A 25,366-nucleotide genomic window follows, 5' to 3' on the forward strand; every position below is an offset into this window, starting at 1 on the left:
TATGCCTAATTTATTTGGAAATATTCAAGGCTGGAACATCCGTCACTTATTTGTTCTTTGAAGGCACCCTTTATATCAGCTTTCTAAAGATATATTTTCTAGAGAGAGCCTCAGATGAAAGGGCTGATTGCCAGTTGGGAACATTTCTGTAAATACTCCATAAATGCACATACATACAGCATATATAGACCATAACATAGAACATAAATCTTCTATCTGAAGATGTACCAGGATCTCTCAGACATTTGACTTTAGTTGCACCTTTTTGTTTTGTTTTTTTTTAACCATAATATCCCTTCTAGCCAACAGGAATAAATGACTGTCATTTCTGTTTTCTACAAGGGCCTGACATCCATCTTTGTTATTAAAAATTCAGCCACAACAACAGCAGCAAATTTAACCAAACAACTGCTCTGTAAGTTTTCAAATAAAAATGCAACACAGATACAGGTTGCCCTTGGAAGTGGTTCTTAGCTGTGAGGTAGTGAACAATCTTTAGAGAGGCCTGTGGATTAGGGGGTATCCCAGCTATCTGGCTATCTTCAGTGCAATTCTGAATAGTGTCTAAAACTCATTGTAAGGATATACTAGCTTGATACAATCTTTATAGGATGGTGCTGCAACACACCCCAATGAAATGCTCTCCTGGATAACCTCTCTCTGTACTGCTGTGTAAACAAAAAAGCGTGCCAGAAGTTGCTGTGCAGCACAGTATATTTCCCTTCCTGGAAAACCCATTATAGGCTGATTCTTTCACTGCAATGCCCTCCAATCCTTAGCACAAGGTTCACATCCCTAGTGGCATAGAGCCTCTCTTCACTCCTCCTTCCTCCCCTCAAACTCTGACCAGTTCATGGTGGTTACAGTTTATCACTGACTGTCAGAAAAGCCCAAATTGTCACACTTCTGCAGAAATGCAAAACTGGCTGTAGTACAACATTGCCTCTGCAGCTGTTAGGGCATTTTGTTTCCTGAGTATTAATAGGAGATGAGCTCTGTTCTGCTGGCATTTGGAAGAAATTCCCTCTCTGGCTCCAACCAATTATGTGTCTATCTGGCACACACATTGTGTTGCAAGTTTGTGACAAGAAAAGTGGAAAGGCATACTAGTCCTTTCCAAGGTGAAAAGGTAGAGTGCAAAAATAAATGCAAACTTTAAACGTCTGTGATATCTGAAAATGCTGCCCAGGTACATGTAAAAGAAATTATGTGTTTTCTGAAAACTGACAGGGCTTTGTGGGTGGTCGTAAATCAGGCACATTCAAAAGCAACAGATACTTTTGCCCAAATACTCACAGAGCATAGAAACATGTTTCAAAACGACGATTTTGCTTTGTCATTGAACTCACAGAAAGCATTTTCTTACCTGGTGAGATTTTAAATATACCTGAAAAAAGAACCCTTAAAGATTCTGACTGGGCAATCCACTGAGAATAGCATGAAAGTATAGCTTCAAAAACACAGCAGCATCTGAAACTGCAGAATTTCAGTTTTATAAAAGAAGTGCAATTAAGGTAGAAAATGGTGGAAATTTCTTTCCATGTCTTCCTTTGTGCTCTCCGTTGCTAGTGCACTTTTCAAAATCTTCCACAATATATTACTAGTTTCTTCTGCCCCTGTGCGCAATTTCTCTCTAGTGTGATCCTGCAGGTTGGTGGATTTGGCCAGTAATTATCATTACAACTGTGGTTGATAGATTTCATTGTGATAATCTGCTGCCATGAAGAAAATGACTTTCAAAGGCTTTTCCTTTCACTCATTCCCATTCCAGGTCCCTGCCCATTGCATGCAAGTTACTATTTACAGTGATAAGATGTCAGCAATCTGTTAAGTTACTAAAGAGTGGGTTTATGTATAATGACTACAGGTTACATAATTAGAGCGTCATATTTCATTTGCTTGTTAATTTACCAAAAATGAAGGAAAGAAAGGATAAATAACTGTGGAATTTAATGGATTTGAACTAAATGCTCCTAAACATATTATATATGCTTCCACAGTAAAAGTATAGAAATGAGTAATAACCGTCTACTTGGTTCTAATGCTTCTTTTTTTTTTCATATTAATAGGAGTTATACTGTTGGAAATCAGCTACTCTTTAATATCCCTGATTTTTCAAGTTTCCTCACAAAGCTCTTTAATAAAATAAGGCTCAAAGATGTATTTTTAAGTTGTTTATGTCAGAGGGCTGGCTGGTCACAGCATAAGGATAATTTCCTTAATTATGGTACAGAAACAAGCTGTCGGGAGTCCTAAGTCTAACTGCTGACGACAGAAAAACTTTGGCTTCTGAGGTTGGCCAGGATGATTCCCATGGTCCCCCTATAATGAGCCTCATACAATAGCACCAGCAAATATATTTAACCTTTAACATTTCAAGGCCAGGGTACAAACCAACCTGCATGAGGTGCCTGAAATTCTTGATAAATTTAAATTCTCTATGTGAGGCTGATTCTTTATTTGGCCATACACTGATCTCCTCTTTATTATAGATCCAGGATAAACACTGAAATTTATACCATACTATTTTCTGAAGCAATGTGTAGTTGATAGTCAATATTGACTCATATGGTAAAAAAGATACCAAAGTATGAATAGTTACAGGAAAAACAAAAGCAGAAATTAAGAGTCTTTGCAAGTGAGCTACTCTGTTTTATTGAGAATTAATGCTATAATCAGGAAGACTCCAACCAATAGTAAATTAATGGGATTATAACAATATATGGGAAAACAAAATGAACGGACACCTCAAAAATAAATTACCACACCATAGCTACGTTTCTTAGCTGAGTTTTATTTGAGTAACCAATATCTCTGATCCCTGCAAATGTTATGCTATGCAACATAAAAGGGAGATACAATCTCTGTCCAAAAAAATAAGTCTGAAGGAAGATGGTTTACACCATCCTCTTTGGATAGAATGTACACAAGGTTTTCAGCCACTGAAGTTTTTAACACAACATTTAATCAACTGCAAAGCTGTGTGCTTTCATATGTAAGTGAGCAATGGGCAGGAATCCTCAAATATGCCTTAGATATATCAAACCAGCATACATCAACGTTCTTTACTGCTTTAACTTCCCACTTGAATAGTCAAGTGGCTCTCAGAGTATCTGCACTGCTGTTATTTACAACTGCGTGCTTCATTTTCTCCTATTTTAATTCTGGACAGGGCAATGATTAGTCCTTGATGAGCACACTGGTACGAAATCTCAGGGCTGACATTCACAACCTAATGGTAGCAGTATAACAAATTACCAAGAGGCAACAACTCATCAAGCAAAGGCTGCCCAACTATAGTGTACTACAAGTTAGTTCCAAGCATCAGTGAAGGATGGTTATGCTAATTTGCATTTTGTTACAGTAGGGCAAGTGAAGGATGTACATGCAGTCAATTAACAACAGCTACTGTATCTCAACTAATAGGGCAACCTATTAAGCTGACATAATTCATTGTACATTTGAACCTTTAATGAAAAGTGGCCCACCTAAAGAGACTCTCTCCTAAGCATTTCTCATGTTGCCTCTTCATTTTATTGTGGATTAGCCAAGGAAACTACCAGCACTCTTGTCCCATTTCTGCCCGTCTTCAATAGTCCTTGGTAGTGAAGACTCCTCAAGTACCCAGTGTGGGATTTTTTAATCTCCTTCCCACAGTTCTTTAACAGCTAAAAGGAAGTATGATCAGTCTCATGAATTTGTAACCATGGCTCAAAGCCTCTGCAAAGTAGAACCTGCTCTAAAGGTTATATCCTGTAATGAATTTCTGCCCTAAAACCAAGATAACTGGAAAAAATCCAATGTTCTTTTATGTCAAACAGTTTCCCATCCATGTATTTTTCAAAACACAGGATATAAACATCCTGTATGTCCTGTAGACATTTCAGCAGGTCCCTAAATTCTTTAGAAAAACATTTTCAGTTTAACACTAGTAACTACAGACCATCAGCAATAGTTCACACTGCAAAGAGAGAACCTGTTTCTAGGACTGAGCATCTGTAAAGTGTTTGCATGTATCACCCTTGCTGACAACAGATATTTAAGATCAAAGTCATAGATTGGTCAAGCATAACTCATGTCCTTCACAAACCCTTTAAAATATAGATTATATGAAAGATTAGTTCGACCGCTCTCAAATATAGACAGTCTTAGACAGATACACCTGTCAAGCAATTTATAAATGCTTTTACCAAACTTCTGAATTTTGTCCAGAAGGGTAAGTCAGATTACTGGAAATATGCAGTTCCGTTGTAAAACTGAAATTCCTTCACACTTAACTCGTCCTTAAGGATGTATGCAGCCCTTTCACCACAGAAGTTGTGCTACAGACTTCAGTCCAGTATTCTGAGTACCTTATTTCTATCCAAAGATGATCATAAATTGTGTTTACACTAACACATGGTAAATCTTTGAAAAGAGGAAGGATTTGAATGGTCAGGGAGATGGGACAATCAGGGCTGGAAATATTAACTTGCTGTATAAGGAACCTAGTACTTTGCAGAAGCAAATTCAGTATTTCTGTATTTTCACTGCTAAGAGGGTGGAATAGATTTATATTGCGCTGCATCAAATGCCCTGGTTAAAATATTAATATAATGAGGAACAATTAATTTGAAATCAATGTACCTTGCTGCAACTACATACAGTTACACTTGTATTAGTATAGATGATAATCACAACTTGACCCTTTCAACTTCTGAATTCACCTGAATCTGTTAGAAGCCAGATGCACAATGAAGTTTTCCAACTAAAAGCCAATGTGATTCTTCCTGGAATGATATTATGCCCCTGATTTCCTGTTTTCCTTAAAACCATATTAAAGTTAATGCAGCTCATTATCAATGATATAGTCTAAATAACAGCAAATTGAGTAAAACACATATTCATAATTTTATTTTTAAAAAAAGTAATTAAGTCAATGCCCACAAAATTTGCTTGCAGAAACTGTGGGTTACTACTTCACCAAGTGTTTCAGTTTCTGTCAACACATTCAGCAGTTTTGGTAACATTTTTGGCCTTTCCTAAGGGACATTTTGGGCATAAGAACATCATAAAAACAACAGTAACAGCTGAATTATCATTCTGGAGTGATTGAATTAAATCATAGCAGAATTGGAAAAATACTTACGCTCCACAAAGTAAGAGCTGGCATCAATCTTCCAAATAATTTGACCACGGTGAGAGCCATTGACACCACGGTTCTTGTAGTCCAAAAAGTTTTCTGACAAGACCTCATCTATAAACAAAGAAGATTGGTCTCAGTAAGCGCCTGTTATGACAATGTGCACAACAGAGAGTCAGGCTAAAAATACACACTTGGCTTGACAGAACGTCCTAGAGCTATTAGAGAGCTTGGCATGACATGCTAAGAAATCAGATTTATCGTTCATTTATATTATTGAAAAGTTCATACAAAGCAGCTGAAGCAGCCACCCAGGATGGGTTGGGGCCATGGGCTCATTGCTCCAGCTTCAGTGAGATGAAATGGATTTCACATCTGTGCTCTGACAAAGCAAAAGCCACAATCTCTACCTGCAGAGACCAGCCAGCAACCTCCTGGGCTTTTCTTTTTAGTGATAACAACAGTTTTAATTTTAACAGAGATTTGGGCAAATGTGCTTTAACCAACTCAGCCTTGCTTGCTATGGAAGAAGTCCTGGGTGGGTGCTGAGACCCAGTTCTGAAGACAGTTATGTTAATTATTAGTTGCATTAAAAGTGGGAAAAAATGTGAACCACTCAATCTGACATTAAAATACTTCAGTTATAAACACTACGAAGAATTGGCTTTGTTTCAAGAAAACCAAGACAATGTCATACAACAAGGGGCACTGTGCCTGAGTACACATGGATGGTGTGACCAACTGCAGAACAGAAGAGGCAGCCCAACAGACAAAGCTGACAAATCCAAAGACTATTACAATAGCTTAATAAAGGAGACTAAATTGAAGGACACTACACTTTCACTGAAGGAAGAAAGCAGCCAACAGATGCCAATATTGTCCCACTGGCTTTATATAGTCATGCTCTCAAAGGAGGAAGGTGAGTATCAACACTGAACTCTTTGGCATTACTCTCTTGAGGGATTACAACAGAAATCCTTCTAATGATGTCAGTAACAATTGCAATGAACAATTATAAATAGTAATGCTATCTACAATAAATTTCCCTTTGCTGACTTGCTAATTGTCAGGGATTATTTCACCAGCTGTGTTTCATGCCCTATTTTGAAGTGGATCTTTGTTGAAATCATCAGTAGCAAAATCCTCTGATATGATTTCTGTTCTCGCTTTGTACTTTATAGTTGGTTGCGTCTTCTTTTAAATTCCAAATGATATATATCCAAAAAAAAGCAGGTAAGTATAAAACTGTTACTCTCAGAGCACTGGTTTTCTTATGAATACCTTTAATAAAGGACTATTCTGGATACAGATTATCAAGGACAATGCACATCATTATATGGAAGTAGGAACATTATATACTTGCAAGAAGACTTAAACCTGTCCTTTTTGCTTTGGCAGGGAAAACACTTTATACCTAAAGGTGAACAGATACTGAAATGTTGCACTGAGCTGGAGCCTGGGAACCCTGCCTGGCTCTCATCCTGATGGGGCAGAGAGCATATCCCTCAGTTCTGTCATGCTGCTCACTGGCTTCATCACTTGTGATGCTTCTTTATCATATTTAGTCTCTGTAAGCTGCTGGAGATGCTCCAGCACCTGCCATGTTGTGATGATGCATGTGGGTAATGACTATCTCTCAAGATACACTGTTTATAAAATACCATGCTTACTTAAGGAGGTTTAGCTGAGCTGGACTGGATGATCTTGCTTAAGAAACTGCAGGCATTTTAGGCCAGCGTTTAGTGGCACAGGAGATCCCAGACTCAGCTTTAAAATACTGTGTTCATAGTCAGTATCTGTGAAGACCAGCTGGAACTTTCACTGCTGCTGCTTCCCGCAGCTGGCACGAAGACAGCATGAACTGCACCACACACAATCTCTCTAATTTGACAGAGATGTTGACTTATGCCCACACCCAAACTATATCACATCCCTATGGCAAGCTGAGCCAATGGGGATGACACCAGAAAATCCTTTCCTCTATTTTGTTAAAAAAGTGTAGGAAGCCTGGAAAACCAGGCTGAGAAGAAGGGCTACTATCCATCTGCATGTCCAAGGTAGGCCACAGGAAGGGAAGGACAAGCAAGCCAGTCTATGGCTGCAGCTGACAGGTGAGACCACAGGAAACCTGGAACAAGCTGCTCCCACTGAGTAACACCTGCACACTGCCTCCTGCCATGGAGGCAAGAGACAGGGGCATGTGGGAAGCATCCAGAGAAAAACAGGTCCCCTGGGAAGAGATACATACATGGAGCTAGTCATGTGCACACAGTTTATGGACAGTGGCCACTGATGGAATACAGGCTCAGACATCAGAAAGGATTATAAGATTTATCCCTGTCTCTTTTGAAAGAGGTATGTCCCTAATTCCAAAGAAATAAAAATTATTTTCAGTCTAGCAGAAATTTATGTTCATTTTTAAATTTTTTAAGCTAGAAAAAAATTTATCTCATTCAGGTCCAAAAGGGAAGTCTTGCTCTTTCAGTTTTTGAAGGTATGTATTTTTTGAAGGTGAAAGATAAGAAAAAAATATCCTCTGGCAAGTTAAAAATAGGAGTAATTGAAACTCATCAGGAGGCTGGAATGTATGAATATGCCTGGTCGACCTGTTTTAATTGGCAAGTAACACTATTCCAGGAATGCTATTCCCTGAACACGCACATTATGTACTTAGCACGTTGACAAAGAAAATTGTGCATGTGAAATACAACGCTGCTTTGTGCACTATGTGCATGTGTATGTACATGTGTTTATCAACATTCATGCCATAGATAAGCAAATAGATGGTATGGTATGCTAAAGAGTATGTGCAGAGGAAAACAAATTTTATTTCTTGTTTCTATTGAGAATCCCCATAACAAAGGAACTGACCTTTAAAACATGTTGCATTTAATTCCCAAAGGTAAATGGTGAAATACTTTGTTTCACCTCCATGCCAAATGAAGAGCAGAGTTAATGCTATTCCCGTTTATATATTTCAGGCAGCAGCTAACGTCTTTTGACGTTTTTCCAATGAAGCATTGTAATGAATCTCCCTCCCTCTATTTTTGAAATGTGATTAACCTTTAAACCAGCTATCTGCTTCCTCTGCATAGCTTGGGTTTGGCCTTGCTCAGCCAAAAAGCAAACACTTTGCAATTGCTCTCAGGTCTGTGGCTTCATTTCCCTGGGCAATAGACAGCTTACTAATTAAGGATTAAAATGGAGGAGTATTTCAGATGTGCTGCACTTTGAACATCATTAGTTCCTCCTGGAGCTAGAGCTGGGGATGGTGCGGGTGTCTAAGATGGGAGCCAGCAGACATTGCTCTCTGTCCCCCCTGCCCTTTGGGCATGCAGAATTGCTGGCTGCCTCTTGCTTGAGAGGAGGGGTGGCTGAAGACCTTCAAGACTGCTGGGACAGGAGCAGCAGCTCCCACAGACCTCTCACGGGCCTTAGAGGAAATGGGGAAGGCGATGCATGACCAGGAGCCAGGGAACCCAGATCCAAATAGCAGTCAGAGGGACCAAGGCATGCTAGCAGCAAATGACAGCAAGTGCTTTGGGAACCAGCAGCAATCTGATGGACTGCTTCTCCTCACCAAACCAGACACCACGAAGCACACCCTTTTACTGCTAAAAATATTCTGTGCTGTCACTTCCATGCTGAGCATCCCAATATAATTCACAAGCACTAGAGAGAGATAAAGAACCATGGCCACCAAAGAAAGTTCTCTTTCAGATGAAAGACAGCATGAAGCTGTTCTTCAGAGGAATTAGGGAAAATGTTGATAAAGGCCATCCCTCAAAAAGATCTGTGAATAATCTAATGGGGACTTAAGTGCTGTCATCAGCTACATTAAACAGAATCAGGACTTCAGTATTTGAAAGTTTGTCTCAAATTCCCACACAGAAGCAATCAGATAGTCAATACATCTTCCTCAGAAGGATTGATGGAGTTTAAATTACAAATAGCTGAGTGACCCTTTTGGTCTGTTTGGTTTTACTTAGGAGGCAGAAATTAAAAACAAACTCCCATACAGTTTCTCATATAGTATTTTGCTCTTATATATGACTAGCCTATATTTTCACATTCTCAAAGACTAACAAGTATGAAATTTAGAGTAATGTGTACAACTTTCAAAGAAACAAATAATTAACATGAGACAGGAATACGATGTCAGGTTCCTGAACTTGATACAGTATTCCAGTCTCTTATGCATCACTAATTTGATTTAAGACTACATACTACAACATTTGCTTCCTATAACCATAATGCAATTAGGGCACAAAAATAAAAGCTACACTTCATGTCTTGATCCCTTCTGAAAAGGAAATGCTGTACTTCTGAAATTACATAAGGATTTCTAGTCTTCAGCTAAATAAATCTGTGTTAGTTTGCAATTTAAAAGTGATTTTGGTCAATATGTATGTCTTAATTATGGCATACAATATCTAGCAAAATGCTTTTAAAATAATTTTCTGTACAAAGAGGTTGAGCTCTGGTTGTTCTGTTCTGCAACTAGCATGAAAAGCTACAGGAATGAGATTTCTTAAATCCCAGAATCACAGGATCAGTTAGGTAGGAAAAGACCTCTGAGATCAAGTCCAACCTATGCCCTAACACCACCTTGACAATTATTCCATGGCACTGAGTGCAACATCTTGCCTTTCCTTTCCAGTGACTCCACCAGCTCCCTGGGCAGCTGTTCCAACATCTAATCAACCTTTCCATGAGGCAGTTCCTTCTAATATCCAACCTAAACCTGCCGTGGAGCAGCTTGAGACTATTTCTCTCATCCTATTGCTGGTTGCCTGGGAGAAGAGGATGGGCCCCTCCTGGCTACAATCTCCTTCCAGGTAGTTAGAAGGAGTGCTAATGTCCTCCCTAAGTCTCCTCCATACTAAACATCCCCAGCTCCCTCAGCCTTTCTTCACAGGACATGTGCTCCAGACCCTTCATAAAGTATCAAGAAAATAAAATTATATTGCAATATAATAAGAGAAGGGGTAAGCCATAAATAAGCTTCATATTTCTTAGGTTTATTCTCTTACCACCCAATCTATCACTTGAAGAAAAACACAAAATGATGACAAAAGCCTCTGCAATTCACAAGTAGAGCTTATAGTGATTTGTATCAGGTCATGAAAGTGTTTCCTTTTGCAATCCTTTAGCAGTGCAAAATCCAGCCCTTGGAAGCTGATCTTCCAAAGAGCTATACCATACAAGCAGTCATCATTCTGCAAAAGAGAAGCTATCAACAAGAAACATACGCCAAAGATGCAGATCCCAATTTCTTTACAAAGATGCCATGTTGAAAAAATTAAAAAATAATAGTTATTTAAGGAACATTTCCATAGACTTCAGCTGCTACATATTAAGCTCTAGTGTGGATTGAGACTTCACTGTTAATTCATTTGCCAATTTCAGCTGGAGGCAATGATTATACTGCAATTTACAGTTACCACCTCTCCTTCTACAACTTCTTAGGGAAAAGAGTTCTGGAAAACAAGGGCTTAATCCTTCACTGGTGCTGCAAGCTCAATTCTTGATTTAAGAGCTTTGCATATGCTTTGTTCAAGCAATAAATAGCTTCATTTTAATCCCACAAAAACTAGCCCCTTGCCCAGCTAGAGAAAAAAAATTGTGAGGAAGAAATGTGAACAATAAGTGGAGACCAGCAGTATGAAGAAGACATGTCAAGAGAAGGACAAAAGGAATTTAGAAAGGGAGATAAACTGTAATAAAATGAGGAGTAAGTTGCTCCAGGGACATTAGAAACCCAGGTAGGGTGGATTTCAAACCTGAAGCAGAAAGAATTACGCATTAAACACACATTAAACCCAAATGACATGTCAGCCACTCCCAAAACCAAGGATTCTCAACTTTCAGCAAAACACTTTTATCTTTGAACATCTAGCTTACTTTCAGAGCCGCTTATCACCCTTTATCACTCCAGCACTCTCCAAATTACCACTGGGGGGATAACATTCTCTTTTTTCATGACACCAACAACAATTTAAAAAGCAAATTACTAGCCATTACAGAGACCCTATTAAATCTTGGCAATTATATGCCTGCAGGTTTTCAGGAGGCTCTGGACGAGCTGTGGATTCAGTTCTTCCTCACCTGCACTCAAGCTAACCACACTGAGTTTGAGCTCTGTCACTCAAGGGACTTCCCCCTCCTTTCATGCAACAGTGGAACCTCAGGCTAAAAGCAGAGCTGATGGCAATGAACTCTATTTTTCTATGGTGTCCTTGTGGTGTTAGAAAGCTGTGCTCCAGAACAACCCACCACTCATATTTCTCTCCTGTAATCAGAAATCTTCTGCTGAAAAGGTAGAAGGAATGAGGAAAGTGAGGAGTGGAGGCTCAGCAATAAAAACTTGTGGGGCCTAAAACCCCCACAGAAGATGTTAGGTTGCATTGGGATGGGCATCTGTCCAGTAATAATTGTGTCATTTGGTTCTGCATATCCTTACAAGTGTGATAGCACCACACAGCTGTCACTGCTACTTCAGTTGTGCCTGTCCCAGCTACAGGCTTCTCCTTTAAAGCTCCTCCACTTCCAGATTTATTCTTATCTCTGAAGCAGGTGGACCACAGCAACAGCTGTACACAGGTGAGCTGTAATCTACTTATGCATTGCATAAACTTACTCACAAGTAATGAGATCCAGTTTGCACACAGAACTGAATATGGGAGGGAGGAATCCAAACAAGGATGATCCCAATTTCCCCAGTGCATACTGATGTGTGGTAAGGTATAACATGGAAGAACTTTGTTTGCTTGTTTTTAATTTAACAACAAAGTTCTCACAGTCAGTGGAAGCCTCTCCATTGATGACAGTGCAGTTTGGAAAATGAGGATTAGGTCAAAGCAGTGCAGCCACAAAATCTGCTAGAAAATTTTAAAATAAGAGATGCTGCAGATCCAAGGTAGTATGAAGACAAGATATAAAGGGACATTGGAAGATCTGAAATATGAACAAAGATGATATTTTTCCAGGCTAACAATGTCCATTAAATAAGGGGGAAATAATTTGCAGTATTTGAAAATTGGATTTATGGAAATGTTGGAAGACATAATAGCAAGCAGTATATTAGACAGGAGGTTGTGATCTGATAAAGCAGTAGGAAAAAAAATTTCAAACACAACTCAGATGTGTACACTGAAGCACCATAGTGCAAAGAACCTCTTGAGAATCTGGATTGATTTTATCTGAAAAATGGTATTCAGTTATATACTTATTACAAAGTGAAAGATCTACAGTGAAGAAAAAAAATGCCTTTAGGGCTGGAGAGATCGATGGATGAGAAAGATTACAAAAGCTAAATGCATACATAGTCATTACAGTAGTTGTGGAAGGAAGCATGGGAATATTCCAGTGTTATGAACAGTGCAATGAAAATGTTTTAAACACTTAGGAATGGGAAGGATTTAGTTTTAAACCAGAAAACTAAAAGAAGAAAAACATATGTTGAACCTTCAAAATCCACATGGCTGGCTTGACAACCTCTCCAAAACAAATCTTTCTGCTTTAAGCCTTATCCTGCCAAGAATTTTATGTTCTGTCCACTGTTTGCGCCATGATTGATCCTATCCAGTCAATGATCTGAACGTGCTGCATGGAATATGCTTCTTATGCAGGATTGAGGCCAAAATCTGTGATTTGGTGCACCAATGTCCCCAACTGATTTCTTCCAAAATATTTTAGTAGGTGATCATTACTGACTTCAATTTAAGTTTGGGCTATACAGAAACATGGGCCATGGGTAATTGCACAGCACAGAGGCAGTTCATCCACAGGCATAAGGACCCTAGAAATCACTGAGAAGGCATGAGGATGCAGCCCTCACTGTATGCATTATTTCCCTCTCCTGATATTCAGCATGAATAGTTGCAATGGAAAACTCTTTTCTACCCATTCACCCAGAAAGATGTTCATAAGAGCTGCTATTTTATGGAGAATACATGAAAATGGGAATCCATTGGCACACAGTAAACACCTCTATCACATCTTACATATATTAAGGAAAAGAACTGGCAGTCTTCAGGCTTCTTTACTACGAGTTCACTAAAAGACCATAAAGCACACCACTACAACACTAAACACTCTGCAGAAGCTTTTTGGTGCAGTGCTACTACCAACATTAACACAAATGACAGCTGAACCTTGGAAGCAGTGAAAGGGGAGATATGTCAGAAGACATATGTATTGGAAATACTCACAAACCCTTGCATTTAAGTGTTGACTGTATCTACTTGTAAAGGGGTGAATCAGATGCAAAACCTAACAGTGTTCATGTCACAACTGGTGGGTTTGTAAACAGCATATCTGGGTTTTGTCTGGCTGAAGGGGTGTCCCATATACAGAACTGGGAAAGGCAAAAAGTGACTCAGTCTGATAAATCATTCTCACTGGATCGAAGAGCAGCCAGGTGAAGGTAAGCCAGGTCGAAACAAAGAACTGATATCGCTGCACTAATATATCTGCCAAGGCCTGTGATACCTGCTCCTCTGACACTTTGTTCCTGAAATAAATTATGCTGTGCTAGTGAAAGCTGCCTGGCCACTGCACACCTCCGTTGATGTTTCACAGAAGAAGCAGAATTGCAGGTGTCCAACAAAGCTTAACTTGCTGAGGTGATCACAGCCAGCCATGGCTGCCATCCCCAGCCCGATGAGACTCAACTACAAGACAACCTACTGAGGAGGAGCCTTAAGACCACTGCGACATTCTCTTCCGAAGGCCATAAAAGGATTGGAAAGATTAGTCCCAAGACACAACAAATCCAAGCATCAACAAAATTCACTCTAAGCAGGCACACTGTAAAGAGTTTTGTTTTACAGATGGCTGTATCTGAAGCAGAGAGGTGGAGCAACCATCCAAACACATAGAGAGCCTAAGTCAAGGATTAGACACGTAACAAAGACACCCACAACCCTCAGCCTTATATGCACGTTGCTGTTTCTAACATTTTACAACCCTCAGCCTTATATGCACGTTGCTGTTTCTAACATTTTACATCTCTGCTGGCAACATGGACATGCTTTCTGCTTGTATGTATTGGATGTTTGGCAAAATAGCTGCATAAACAAGTTCTGGTCCAAGTCCGATGGCAAGAAAAATGTAAATTTTTCTACTTTTCTTAGTAGGCAAAACAGGAACACAGGCCACCTAAGCCTAAAATTAATCCAGACAGTGTTTAAACAAATGTTTAAATGTCTATTAAACAATAGTTATTAGATTTGTCAGGTTGTGGTGAATTGCCTTTTTGGGGGAGAAATAACACACAGGATGAAACAGAGGAGGAAAACAGTTTTAAAGCTAAACTTCAGTCACTAATCAGGTGAAGACATTTCTACTTAGATAAATTTGAGAGGAACTGCTCTGGAAAAAGCCATCTATGGACAGGACATTGGGCCCTCCAAGATTTGCGTATGAAGATGTTTTTAATAAATAGCCTTTAATAATGCTTTGCTTTCATAAAAGGAAATGTTGAAAGAAAGAAGCCTACTTTATATGGGTAAGAAAAGTATAATGTTAACCCTGATAAAGCCCTAATATCAGTGTCCACAGATACTGGAGCAAATGATTTTTTTTAAAAGTCTGCTTTAAACATTTCTCATTAGCTCCTTTACATCAGATACAGAGGTGATGACAGAAGTGAAATCTAGTAGCAGCTAAAATGCCACTACAGTAATTATAAGATAGCTCTTTATCTACAGGCAGCTGCCAGCAGTCCATATCAATTTATCTAAAGGGGCTTCATACTGTAGCAAATAGCAATAGCAAATGAGATAAGAGAGAAAGCCTTGAGAAAAATAACTGTAAATATTCCAGCTGCCTCTCAGTAGCCATTAAATGAGAGTCCTTACTTAAAAAAATATACTCTTTCTTCATTTATTCATAACTTTGTTTTAGTTTCATTTTTTTCCCAATGGGCCCTTTCTTTACAAACAGCTTTTCTGCAAAGAAAACTTAAATTCCACAGACTTTTAAATAGCAATAGAACTTCGTTATGTTCAAATTTCTTAGGGAACTCTTTTTGAGTGTATACACATATTTTTGATTGTAGGTCTGTTTCTGAAAAACTGCTGAATGTTTATAATACTATAGTTCTCTTGAGGGAAGACAAATGCACATTTCAGATGAGCTGTTACAGAATGTAGAGGTTCCTCTGCATTGCTCAGAGCTGATAGATAGTATATAGAGGGAAAGTTAGAACATCTCTAGAGTTCAAGCTTAGCAGGAATGAAATATAATTCCTGTTCCTGAAGGCACAGCGCATCTTAAGAAATGCTTGTTTTCCCAATTTACATATTGTCATCTTTCCACAGCTAATCTTAAAATGTGCTGAAGTAATAACATCTATATTTTAAGAAAGTCAACATTTACTATTCTCCCTTCAGCTGAAGAGTTATTCTGTGGCCCTCCATGAAAATCATGTACATCTGAGCATGGATGTTTTCAGGAAGCTTCAGGGTGAGTACTATTTTTTGCCATGAGATACATGGCCACCATTTTTTACACAGTTTTATGAGAGACTGACTGGCTGCTTAGTTCTTTTCCTGAGACCATAAGCAAATGTTACATCTAATAAACAGTGCTAAATCTAGCTCTTACCTGCTTCTGCAAAGACTGCTATTTTTACCCAGATGGCCACCCTAAGGAATGTGTAAATGGATCAATAGGGGAAAAGAACAGATACCTTGTGATAAAAGGAGCTGTGGCTCTTCAAAAGAGGAGCAAGCAGACAGAATTTCTACACAGGGAGGACTCCTTCAAGTCCTCTTTCAGGCTACTTTAACTTTTGAATAGCATCCCAAAATGTCCCACAGAATAAAAACATGAAATACATGATTTTTGCTCCATTTTTTTTTTTGGAAGCCTTTCATATCATCTCTCTTCCCCCAGACTTGGAATACCATTATTCTGAAGTCCGAAGTTAATTGGGTATCATCTAATTTTTACTGATGGCAGTGGTGATGAAAACAGAGTATGTTTTATGCATTTCAGAACCAACACTCATACCAAATTATTTAGAGATATTTCCTAGAATACTACAATGGCAATGATTAAACTATGGCAACATAGAACTGCCTTCTGTTCTGCTTCTACATTGTTCCTTCCTAGGATAATCCCACAAGACAAATAACAAGTACCAATTCCAATGCTCCCAACACCAAGGCTTAAAGAAAATCCACAACACACTGCCTGACATCCTAAGAATGCAAATAATTTCCCAGTATTCATGACTCTCCCCAATACTACACACTGCTACATTCAAACCTTTCAGCTCTAATTTCACCATTACAAACAATCACAGAAAGGATTGGGCTGTATCCACAAGCTGGATTGAGACAAACACTGGAATGACCAGCAGCATCGCAATAGTTAACAGTTGCCAGACAAGTGATAATAATAGGCTTTAACACTAATCCTCTCCTGAGCAGACTGTGAAAAGCTCACAGTTTCTTTGGTTCTCTTGTTCCAGTCTGGCTGCTAATTCAAAACATAGTTATAGATCAGTTTACATTGTGAAGGTCATATCCACAAGGTCAGGAACATTCCTTCTCTTAACAGGAGCACAGGCTCACAAAATGTGTGCAAATGCAGACACAAATATAAGCCATTAGGGATGTCTGGATCTTACACTCTTATGGACTGGTCACGAACAGAAGGCACCAGTGCTTTATTTCAGAAGGGTGCTTTGTACTGACCCTTCCAACTATCCCTACTTTGTCACCATGAGACTGTGCTGTAATACAGCCACATGAACTCGATTCTGTCCTGATGAAACTAAACTAAAAGATGCACTACAGCAACTCAAGGGCATTCAGTTTGCCAGACTGGAACTGTTTTAAGTCAAGCCCCCAAAAGGCCTTCATCAGGTGTTCGCTCCCACAGACCCATTCCTACTGGTTCGCCCTGCTTTGTAAATGTGGATACAGACACAGTGCCAGTTACCTTCATAGATTCTGAGTGTTTTCCATGTCAAACAAACTCTAAAAGCCAACTGATCTTTACAGCCTTCCATGTTCTTTAAAGGTAACCAAAACCAAAGCTCATATTACATGAGTTTTGCAGGGGGGGAAAGGAGTGGGAACAGGGGAAGGGAAGGAAAAAAGAAAATCAGGGATGCTGTTGTCTGCTATTTCTTCAGTTATTTAGAGCGGAAACCTGAGCAAGTGAAGATCAGCTCTTGGTTTCTTGGGGATTGGACACACTATTCATTTTTTGTTTGGCAGCAGAGCTCCTTGGAACAAGCCATTGACTGTTATCAGCCTGCAGAGGCAAGGATACACTTCAAGATTTGCACCTATAATTTACTGGAGTGTCTGGGACAATGTATCCTGTGTGATATGGTAAATTAAGCAGGAGTATCAGGGTATTTTTATTTTTCCCAGTTGATCTTCTATGTGCTCATGCTGCCCATTAAAAAAAAAAAAAAAAGAAAAAAAAAAAAAAGTGTGTCTTCACAGCCCTGGATGTGAAGCCCAAGCTGTAAAACCTGGCTGAACAAGTTCAACCAGTGTGAAACAGCTCTATGCACTTTCTGTTAACTTTAGACCACCAGAAGGAATACTTTGCCTCTGTCCACTAAGGCAAGAGTTATGAGTTGCCTGCATTACTTCAGAATAAGCACACAGTATTTCTTAGTGCCCAGTGCTGGGGGTTGCTGTGTCTTCTCATCTATTCCAGCAAAACACTTCACTTCCAACTTAACTGCAAAAAAAAGCAGTTTTCTGTTAAGGCTAACAAACCAGGCTGATTTCAAGGCATCTGTTTTAAATCCAGTCTCTGTTTCTTTCCTGAAAGATTTAAATTTCAGAAGCCTACTTTTCTTTACAAAGATGGACATTTTATGAGGTTACTCATGGGAACAGGCACTGCAGCTTGGCTTATTGTAACCTCCACTCCTTTCCCTCCATGTCCTAAATAGCCATCCTTGTGTATCCCTTTTTTACAGTCTCTTCAATACCCTGAACTTACTTTCCAATGCCTAACACCTTACCACCATAGTTCTTCTACATGCTCAGACCTACTATCTAGTACTTTCTCCCATATCCCCTATGTCACCAACATTTATGTTCCCAATATCGTTAGTATGTGAAGCCAAGCTATTTGGTTTTATCCACTCAAGTAACACCATGGCTCCCTATGATATCCCCTATGCCCACTCCTAAAGCTATTAGAACTAAAATATCTGCTTAGTGCTAGGCATGTCTTCTAAATAGACAATGAAAGCAATTTACCAACATTTCCCTTTGTGGGGGCACCAATTCTTTACAAAGCCACTGGTTTTCAAGAAACATTTAATAATGTCACATCTTTAAGATCCCTAATATGAAAAGAAATGTGTCTGAAATGGATCCATCATTTTCAAAATTTACCAGAGAGCAGAGTTAACATAAACTCCAGTCTCAGCAGCAGGACTATTTCCATAGGAACCAAACCAGGTTAAGAAAAGCTAATTTTATACTGAAGTGAAACAATCAGGTAAAAATGGTTTGAAACCATTTCTTATCACTCTTATATGGGGCTGGATTTACTAGATGGAGTTGCCCAAAAAATGCTAATGTACATGGCTCAATATAGCTTCCAAAACACAATAAAAGGGAAAAAAAAGCAAAACTTTCTGGGACAATTTTAGACTGTCTCAGTCTATAATTATTGTTCATATCAAAATATCCTGTAGCTATGGAGTATAAGGCATTCTCACAAGGTTTTTAAATGATTCATATTCTTGACTTGTAAAACCTCTCATCTGTCAGAGATTACTCAAGGACTCTCAAGAGGAAACCCTCAAAATATTATACTGTCTTGATACAGGAGGTATTTTCCCAACATCCAAATGGCTTTAAAATGAATTTATCTTGAAATGTCAAGTAACCATCAATAGAAAGCCTTCTGTTATCTTTGCTGAAAAAAAAGTGAGCGCAAGGACTGCAACCAGTAGTTCAAAAAGGAGCAGAAAAAATTGTTGTCATATATAAACCCACTTTAAGACTACAATTAAGGGAGCTGTATCAGCTCACCACTATCATCAGCCCACATTAGCCCCCTAATGACTACAACTACAAAAAAGCAGCAAGGAATCCAAAGGGGAAGGGGTAACAGGGACTTACCTATGAGATACATGCCAATCCAGTCCCCTGCATCCACTTCCTCCTTTATATCCCAGTATATCACTAAGTCCTGTGAATGCCCGATGGAGTAGTAGGAGCTGCTGACCATCAGGGTGGATCGGCTGTCTGAAGTGACAAGGTCTGTGTCACTGGTAGACCTAGGAATGGTGACTGTCTCATGGGAACTGTTCCTGATGTCCATGTTATGGAACTGGTCAGGGTTATAGCTGTATCTGAGAGGCTCTTTGCACCGGCGCCGATTTTGTGAATTCCTAGATGGAGATGCCATGGCTGCCAGGCCCAGGAACCTGTTTTGGTACAGATTCTGTGAAGAAAAAAAGAAAGGATAATATTTACAGTGTTATTAATTTTTCAGTGATATCAGAGCTCAGGAAAAGTAGCAAGTTATAGCAAGAAAGTATTTTTCCATTTATCATTGCAAAAAGGACACAAAAAGAGGCAGCAAGAATAGCGCTAACTCAACTCCTACTCAGTAACTCTTACTGTGAAAGCAAGTGTAAGAGCAAGCCTTGCACCACCAAGCTCACCCACAACTGAGCACGGCAGTGTAAGGAAATTAATAGGAGCTGGTTTCCTCCATGTCAATGCACATATCCAGACACAAACACCACGACTATTGAACTGCCAGAGAGCCACCCTCTTTAGACATCATGAGATAGTTTTCTCACTTTTGATACCTGGAGCTAAGTGTTAGCCCCAGTAAATCTTGCTACATTTGCAGACAAATCCTTCTTAAGGCACAGTCACTCTAGAGACTGTATTTCACCTGGAGAGATCAGCTAGCAGTGAGTAAGAGCTGTTCCTCCCTGCTGGGTACCTGAAGAGTAAGTGCCACGAAAACAGTTAACCCTGCCACAAAAACAGAGATGTCTTCACAGAAGTATAAATACAAAGTAAGTGTTGCAATGTCCCTCTGTACAGCTGATAGCTTCCAATGCTACAGCTCTGATCTGGTTTTGCAGCAGACTGTGAGATACTAAGCATTCCCCGCTCAGGTAGGAATTTGTGAATGCACCAGATAATTAATGACAACTGAGAAGGTTACTGCAGAATAGTCATCATCCTAGCAGCTGAAAAATATTTTCATTTCAACCTACCCTTCCTCAAGGTAAGCTGAGTGACTTGTACAAAATGTGTCTTGGTGCATGAGTTAAAATCATCTTTTGTGAGATAGCAGATGGAGAATGCTTAAGTTATGACTGGGTTAAATTCTGATGGGAAGACATTCTCTGATACTGATCAAAATACTAGTTATTCCTGACTTATGTACTGCTTGTTTTTCCACTTTCTATCCAGCTTTCCGTCTTCCCTCCCTGCAGCTCTGCTGTTTCAATCACTCAGCTTTTCATTATTCATTAGCCTTCCATTATCCGTCTGTTGCCAACCATGCTGTCAAGTCTGTTAGATACAAAACCAGACAGCTTTCCAGTACGCAATGAAATGCTTTTCACATGATCAGAAGTCAAATCATCCTTTTGAACTCAAACAAATTAAGTGGCAGAAAATCATAGCTCCTTTGTCCAGCCAAGCAGTTATTTAACACTGGCTTTATTAAGGCTACAGTAGCACAGAAAAACAGTAAGTCCTGAAAAAAACCCAAATATTTTCTTTGTTAATACTGTTTTTGGGGGGAATAATTAAGAAACTTATTATTGTATCTTAGGATTCTGTTGCACAAAACTTGAACAGAGAAGAAAAAAATTCAATTGGCACAGTTGCACCCCTAGAATATGCTGTCACTTTGCAAACACTGCCCAACAATGCTCACAATCTGCTGACCCAAATCCTCACTTACTGCATTAAACAGGGTTTATAAGCAAAAATAGCTCTGATGGGAATGCCACACATTATAGGAAGTGCTGCAAGACTGAAGCTAATAATGTAAAAGGTATTTTTTCCTCTACTAGAGGCAGAGGAATAGAGGGAAGGGAAGGGAAGGGAAGGGAAGGGAAGGGAAGGGAAGGGAAGGGAAGGGAAGGGAAGGGAAGGGAAGGGAAGGGAAGGGAAGGGAAGGGAAGGGAAGGGAAGGGAAGGGAAGGGAAGGGAAGGGAAGGGAAGGGAAGGGAAGGGAAGGGAAGGGAAGGGAAGGGAAGGGAAGGGAAGGGAAGGGAAGGGAAGGGAAGGGAAGGGAAGGGAAGGCCACTGTGCATCCCATCTTGTCTTTTTTTGCTGCTTCTTTTCTTGGATTTATTCACTGTTTGGAGAGAGAGTTCACAGTATAAAGACCAAAATACCATGTAAACAGAAAATGCATCTCTTTTTACCAGAAGCATGCTGTGAACACTTTCTAATCTGGGATGCCCAAGCAGGCACACAAACTATCACACTCTAGTCAGTAAATTGAAATTGTTGCTAGTTTCTGCCACTTGGCAAAGAAGGCAGTGGCTGTCACAACAGTATCTGACATAACCAGAATTAGTTTTATAATTGTGAGATATCAATGTACCGAGTTCATTCTTCTGGATTAGTCTGTATCATGAATATGGGTTCCTTTGCTCACTTTGCTCCTTTTTGCTACCCAAAAGCTACTTCAGTTCAAAGGCAGACATTTTATTTCTGGTGACAAATTACTCCAGGGAGTAGTGGTTCTACAGATACTTTCATTTCTGAATGTTAATGAATGTAGAGTATTAATTAACTGCATACCTTAAATCTAAATTAGACTTAAACATTTTTTTCAGCTTCAGCATGACTTTAACCAGTTTTAATAAAAATGGTATATTTATCACTCTGTTTGAATTCTGTAAGTTCCTGTTTTCCTCTATGTTGATGCCAATGGAACAAATTACATAGTTCTAAAGCAACCCAGAAGGCTAAATTCACCATAAATCCAACTCTCTTGTATTTCTAGAAAATCTCCAAACCGAAAAAAAAAACCCCAAATGAATGAAATAGTCACACATAATTATCTGGATTAAATAATGGCATTAAAATACAAGCATGGCTGTATGAATAACTAGAAAAGAGGTTAGTCAAAACAGTTATTCCACATTTTATTACCAGCTTTTCATGTTTTTGAGGTAATTATCTAAAGTCCCCAAGCCCTGGCGATAGAGTGCCAGTCATGCTGAGACAGCTTAAAAAACCGCAAAGACATCCTCCTGATGTCTTGAGAAAGTAATCTGATCCATCACGGACACATAATATATTTTTTAAAAAGTCTTTTTTAGGGGTATTAGATTAGCATTTACTCAATCCTCTTGCAGAGGTGCGTACACTACACTAAACACTCATTTCTAATATAGAGTATAAATTATAAAGCAAGAACAAAAAAGGCCAAATGTTGGATGCCAACAAACACCTCTTCATTCCTGCCTCACAACAGTCATTCTACAGCTGCTTCTACAGTCAGTCCTTGCAGGGGAATTTCCACCCAGGGACACTCTGCACAAAATAACCCCCAGGCTTCATTTTCCCACTCACTCCCCTCACTGCTGATTTCCAAAGAGCTCTGAAAAGCTTTGTCTCTGAAGATCTACCAGCTACGTGAAAGTCCTACCCAAAATCAGATATTTGGAGGATTATCTATGAGCAGCCATTTGCCTCTTATTTATCTCACTTAATCCATCTAATGTAAACAAACACCAGAAAAATTAACTGAAGATTTTTTTCCCTCTCCTATGTAAATCCTACTGCAATACTAACAGGGAAAGTAGGAAGGAGCAGCCTAAAGGAAATGACAGATGAGATTTGAGTTTAACCTTCAAAAATATAAACATAGAAAACCTATAATCACTAAATACCAAGAAAATAAATTTCACTGTTTCTTCACACATTCTTTCCCTTTCTCACTCACACATCTCTCCTTTCCCAATTGCTGTTTGGCATTCAGAAAGCACAAAGCTGTTGTCACCAATGCCTTTTCCTTCACCACCTGAAAAAATGTACCATCAGTGGTACTTGTCTCCCTCTCTGAGACAAAAAGAATCCTCTGGCTGAGAGGCTTCACACCATTACTGCTAGCTGAATTTCACCACAGGATTTAGAGCAGCCATAGAAGTGTCTCCTGGAAGTCTGTAGAGTTTAATGTTAGGAATTTTTCTCTGTCTCTTTTCGGTTTTTTGGGGGTTTTTATGTTGTTTTGTTTGTTTAGGATTATTTTAAATTGTGTTAGAAAAGTCCATGATGCTTTAACAAAAAGAGATAGATCTCAGCTAAACATCTGCAAGGATCCAGCTCTGTTCAGACAATTAAGAGCTGTCATTCAGAAACCTGGACTGATATCTCTGATTGCTCAAAGATGGGTTTGTGCATGTCAGGATGGTGGTACAATGGACTTTCACTGCTCATACCAAAGACAGATTATGACTGAAACATAACCCATCACTGGAGCCCTGGCAGATGAAGAAATTGAAGAGAATAAGGTGACAATATTAGCCACCATGACTGGGGGCTCAAAGTAGTCACTCAGATGTCTGCAAGTATCACTACAACCCAAATTTCAAGGGCAAGTGCTGAGAAAGACAATGAGATAGCTTTCTGTGATGGGAAGCTTGGGATACAGCGCATTTATCCATCTGAAAATTTAATATGCTAGTAGTCAAGTCTGATATCATAGGCAAATCAGACATGGAATCAGTCTCTTGGTTGCTCCACCAGAAATTAAGGCTCTCCTGATAAGCTTTTAGCTGTCATTTGCAAGGCTTATGTGGTTTTTTTTAAAGACAAGAAGGAGCTAAGACTGATTTAAAAGTAAAAAATTAGGGCAGTCTGGTGAAAGTGATAAATTACCTCAGCATAATTCGTCAGACCAGCTTTCAAGAAGGTAAGAGCATGTGTGTCAACAAGGATCCTGTACTAACAAAACAGTAAGTAAGGTGGTAACAGCCTGTATGAAAGATTTGGTCAGCTGGATGAGAGAAAACCTAAAAAGATTTAGAAATAGTATGAATACCTAGGGCAAAATCCTGAAGTCTTTCCTCAGAGCAAACTCTCTCACTTGCCATAGCCTTGAATACCTATTGCAAGATCTGCTTATTGCTCTTCCCAGGAACCTTCTCATCTTCACCTCCACTGCAGGCCTGCTGTGGAGGCATCTCTTCCCCATCTGCTCTCCCCACCCACAGCCCTGAGCGCCCCTTAGCTGCCACCACTCAGCTTCTTTCAAGAAAACTACACTATTCCTCCATCAAACTCTGAGGCAGGAAAAGGCAAATGAAACATTCTGATTTCTTCCTTTCTGCCTGGGGACAGTCCTCAACACAGCACATGGTACCTGCATAGCAAATTTAACCAGGAGAACATTTGCATTTTCCATCACTGCAGGCACTGTACATCTGACTACACAAAATGCAAGGCAATGGAAAGATAAGAAAGAACACAATTCAAAAGTAAGGTGTAATCAAGGCTACAGCTTCAGCTATCATAACCACCTCCCATCAAACTACTGCCACCTATCTCAACTATTTCTTTATCATCCTGTGAGAAAAAAATCCCTTTGGGCATTTGAATTTTGGAATTGTTAATATAATGCTTACAAAAAACGGATTTTTAAACCATAGCTTATACTACAGAGAAATCCAGTCAACAAGATGCTATGCGAAGTCTTCTCCATACCATCCAGTATCTGACTTGCTGTAAACATAAACCACAACATGAAAGTCATGAAGCCATGGATTGGAGAAGGCCATGAAGCCAAAGGATTTGGAGAACACAGAGAACTTTCGTAGCAGCAGTCAATTTATTTTAGAGACACAGGAATGGCTTCTTAGTGCTCCAAAGGAATTGTTTAATAGCCCAAGGGACTTGCAAGTTTACATGGTCTACTGACACCTTTTTCCCTGCAAGATATTACAGAGCACATAAATGAAACTGCTGCTCTTGGGAAAGCTGAAAACATTTCAGAAAAGTGCATGCCATAGAAGCACTAGAGAATTTTGCGAGCATTTGTCTCAATATTGCACATCTATGGCACTATATATGTGTGCGTGTGCATATGTCTGTGTACACATATATGCCTATAATGACCACTAATCAGAAATCAAAGTCATAATACATCATCAGCAAGGAAAAATGGATGTTATTAGGCAGTTCATTTTTCCATTTTCTGATCTTTGTGCATTTCCAGTCTAGCTGCAGTGCTATGTTAATGTATCCTCTTACATTT

General features: G+C 39.3%; 1 protein-coding gene across 1 annotated transcript in view; it reads right to left on the reverse strand.

Annotated features, from left to right (window-relative positions):
* The window catches only part of HECW1 (HECT, C2 and WW domain containing E3 ubiquitin protein ligase 1), a 162,687-nt gene extending 143,129 nt beyond the window's left edge, over positions 1 to 19,558 (reverse strand). Inside the window, exons 1-2 of the mRNA XM_062510258.1 lie at positions 19,240 to 19,558; positions 5,129 to 5,236 (exon numbers count right to left, since the gene is read on the reverse strand). Coding sequence (XP_062366242.1) covers positions 5,129 to 5,236; positions 19,240 to 19,528 — 397 coding nt within the window. The 5' untranslated portion in view covers positions 19,529 to 19,558. The remainder of the gene's footprint in view (positions 1 to 5,128; positions 5,237 to 19,239) is intronic.
* Between the last annotated feature and the right edge of the window lie 5,808 nt (positions 19,559 to 25,366).

The sequence above is a fragment of the Cinclus cinclus genome, chromosome 1, assembly GCF_963662255.1.
Source record: "Cinclus cinclus chromosome 1, bCinCin1.1, whole genome shotgun sequence".
Taxonomy (NCBI): Eukaryota; Metazoa; Chordata; class Aves; order Passeriformes; family Cinclidae; genus Cinclus; species Cinclus cinclus.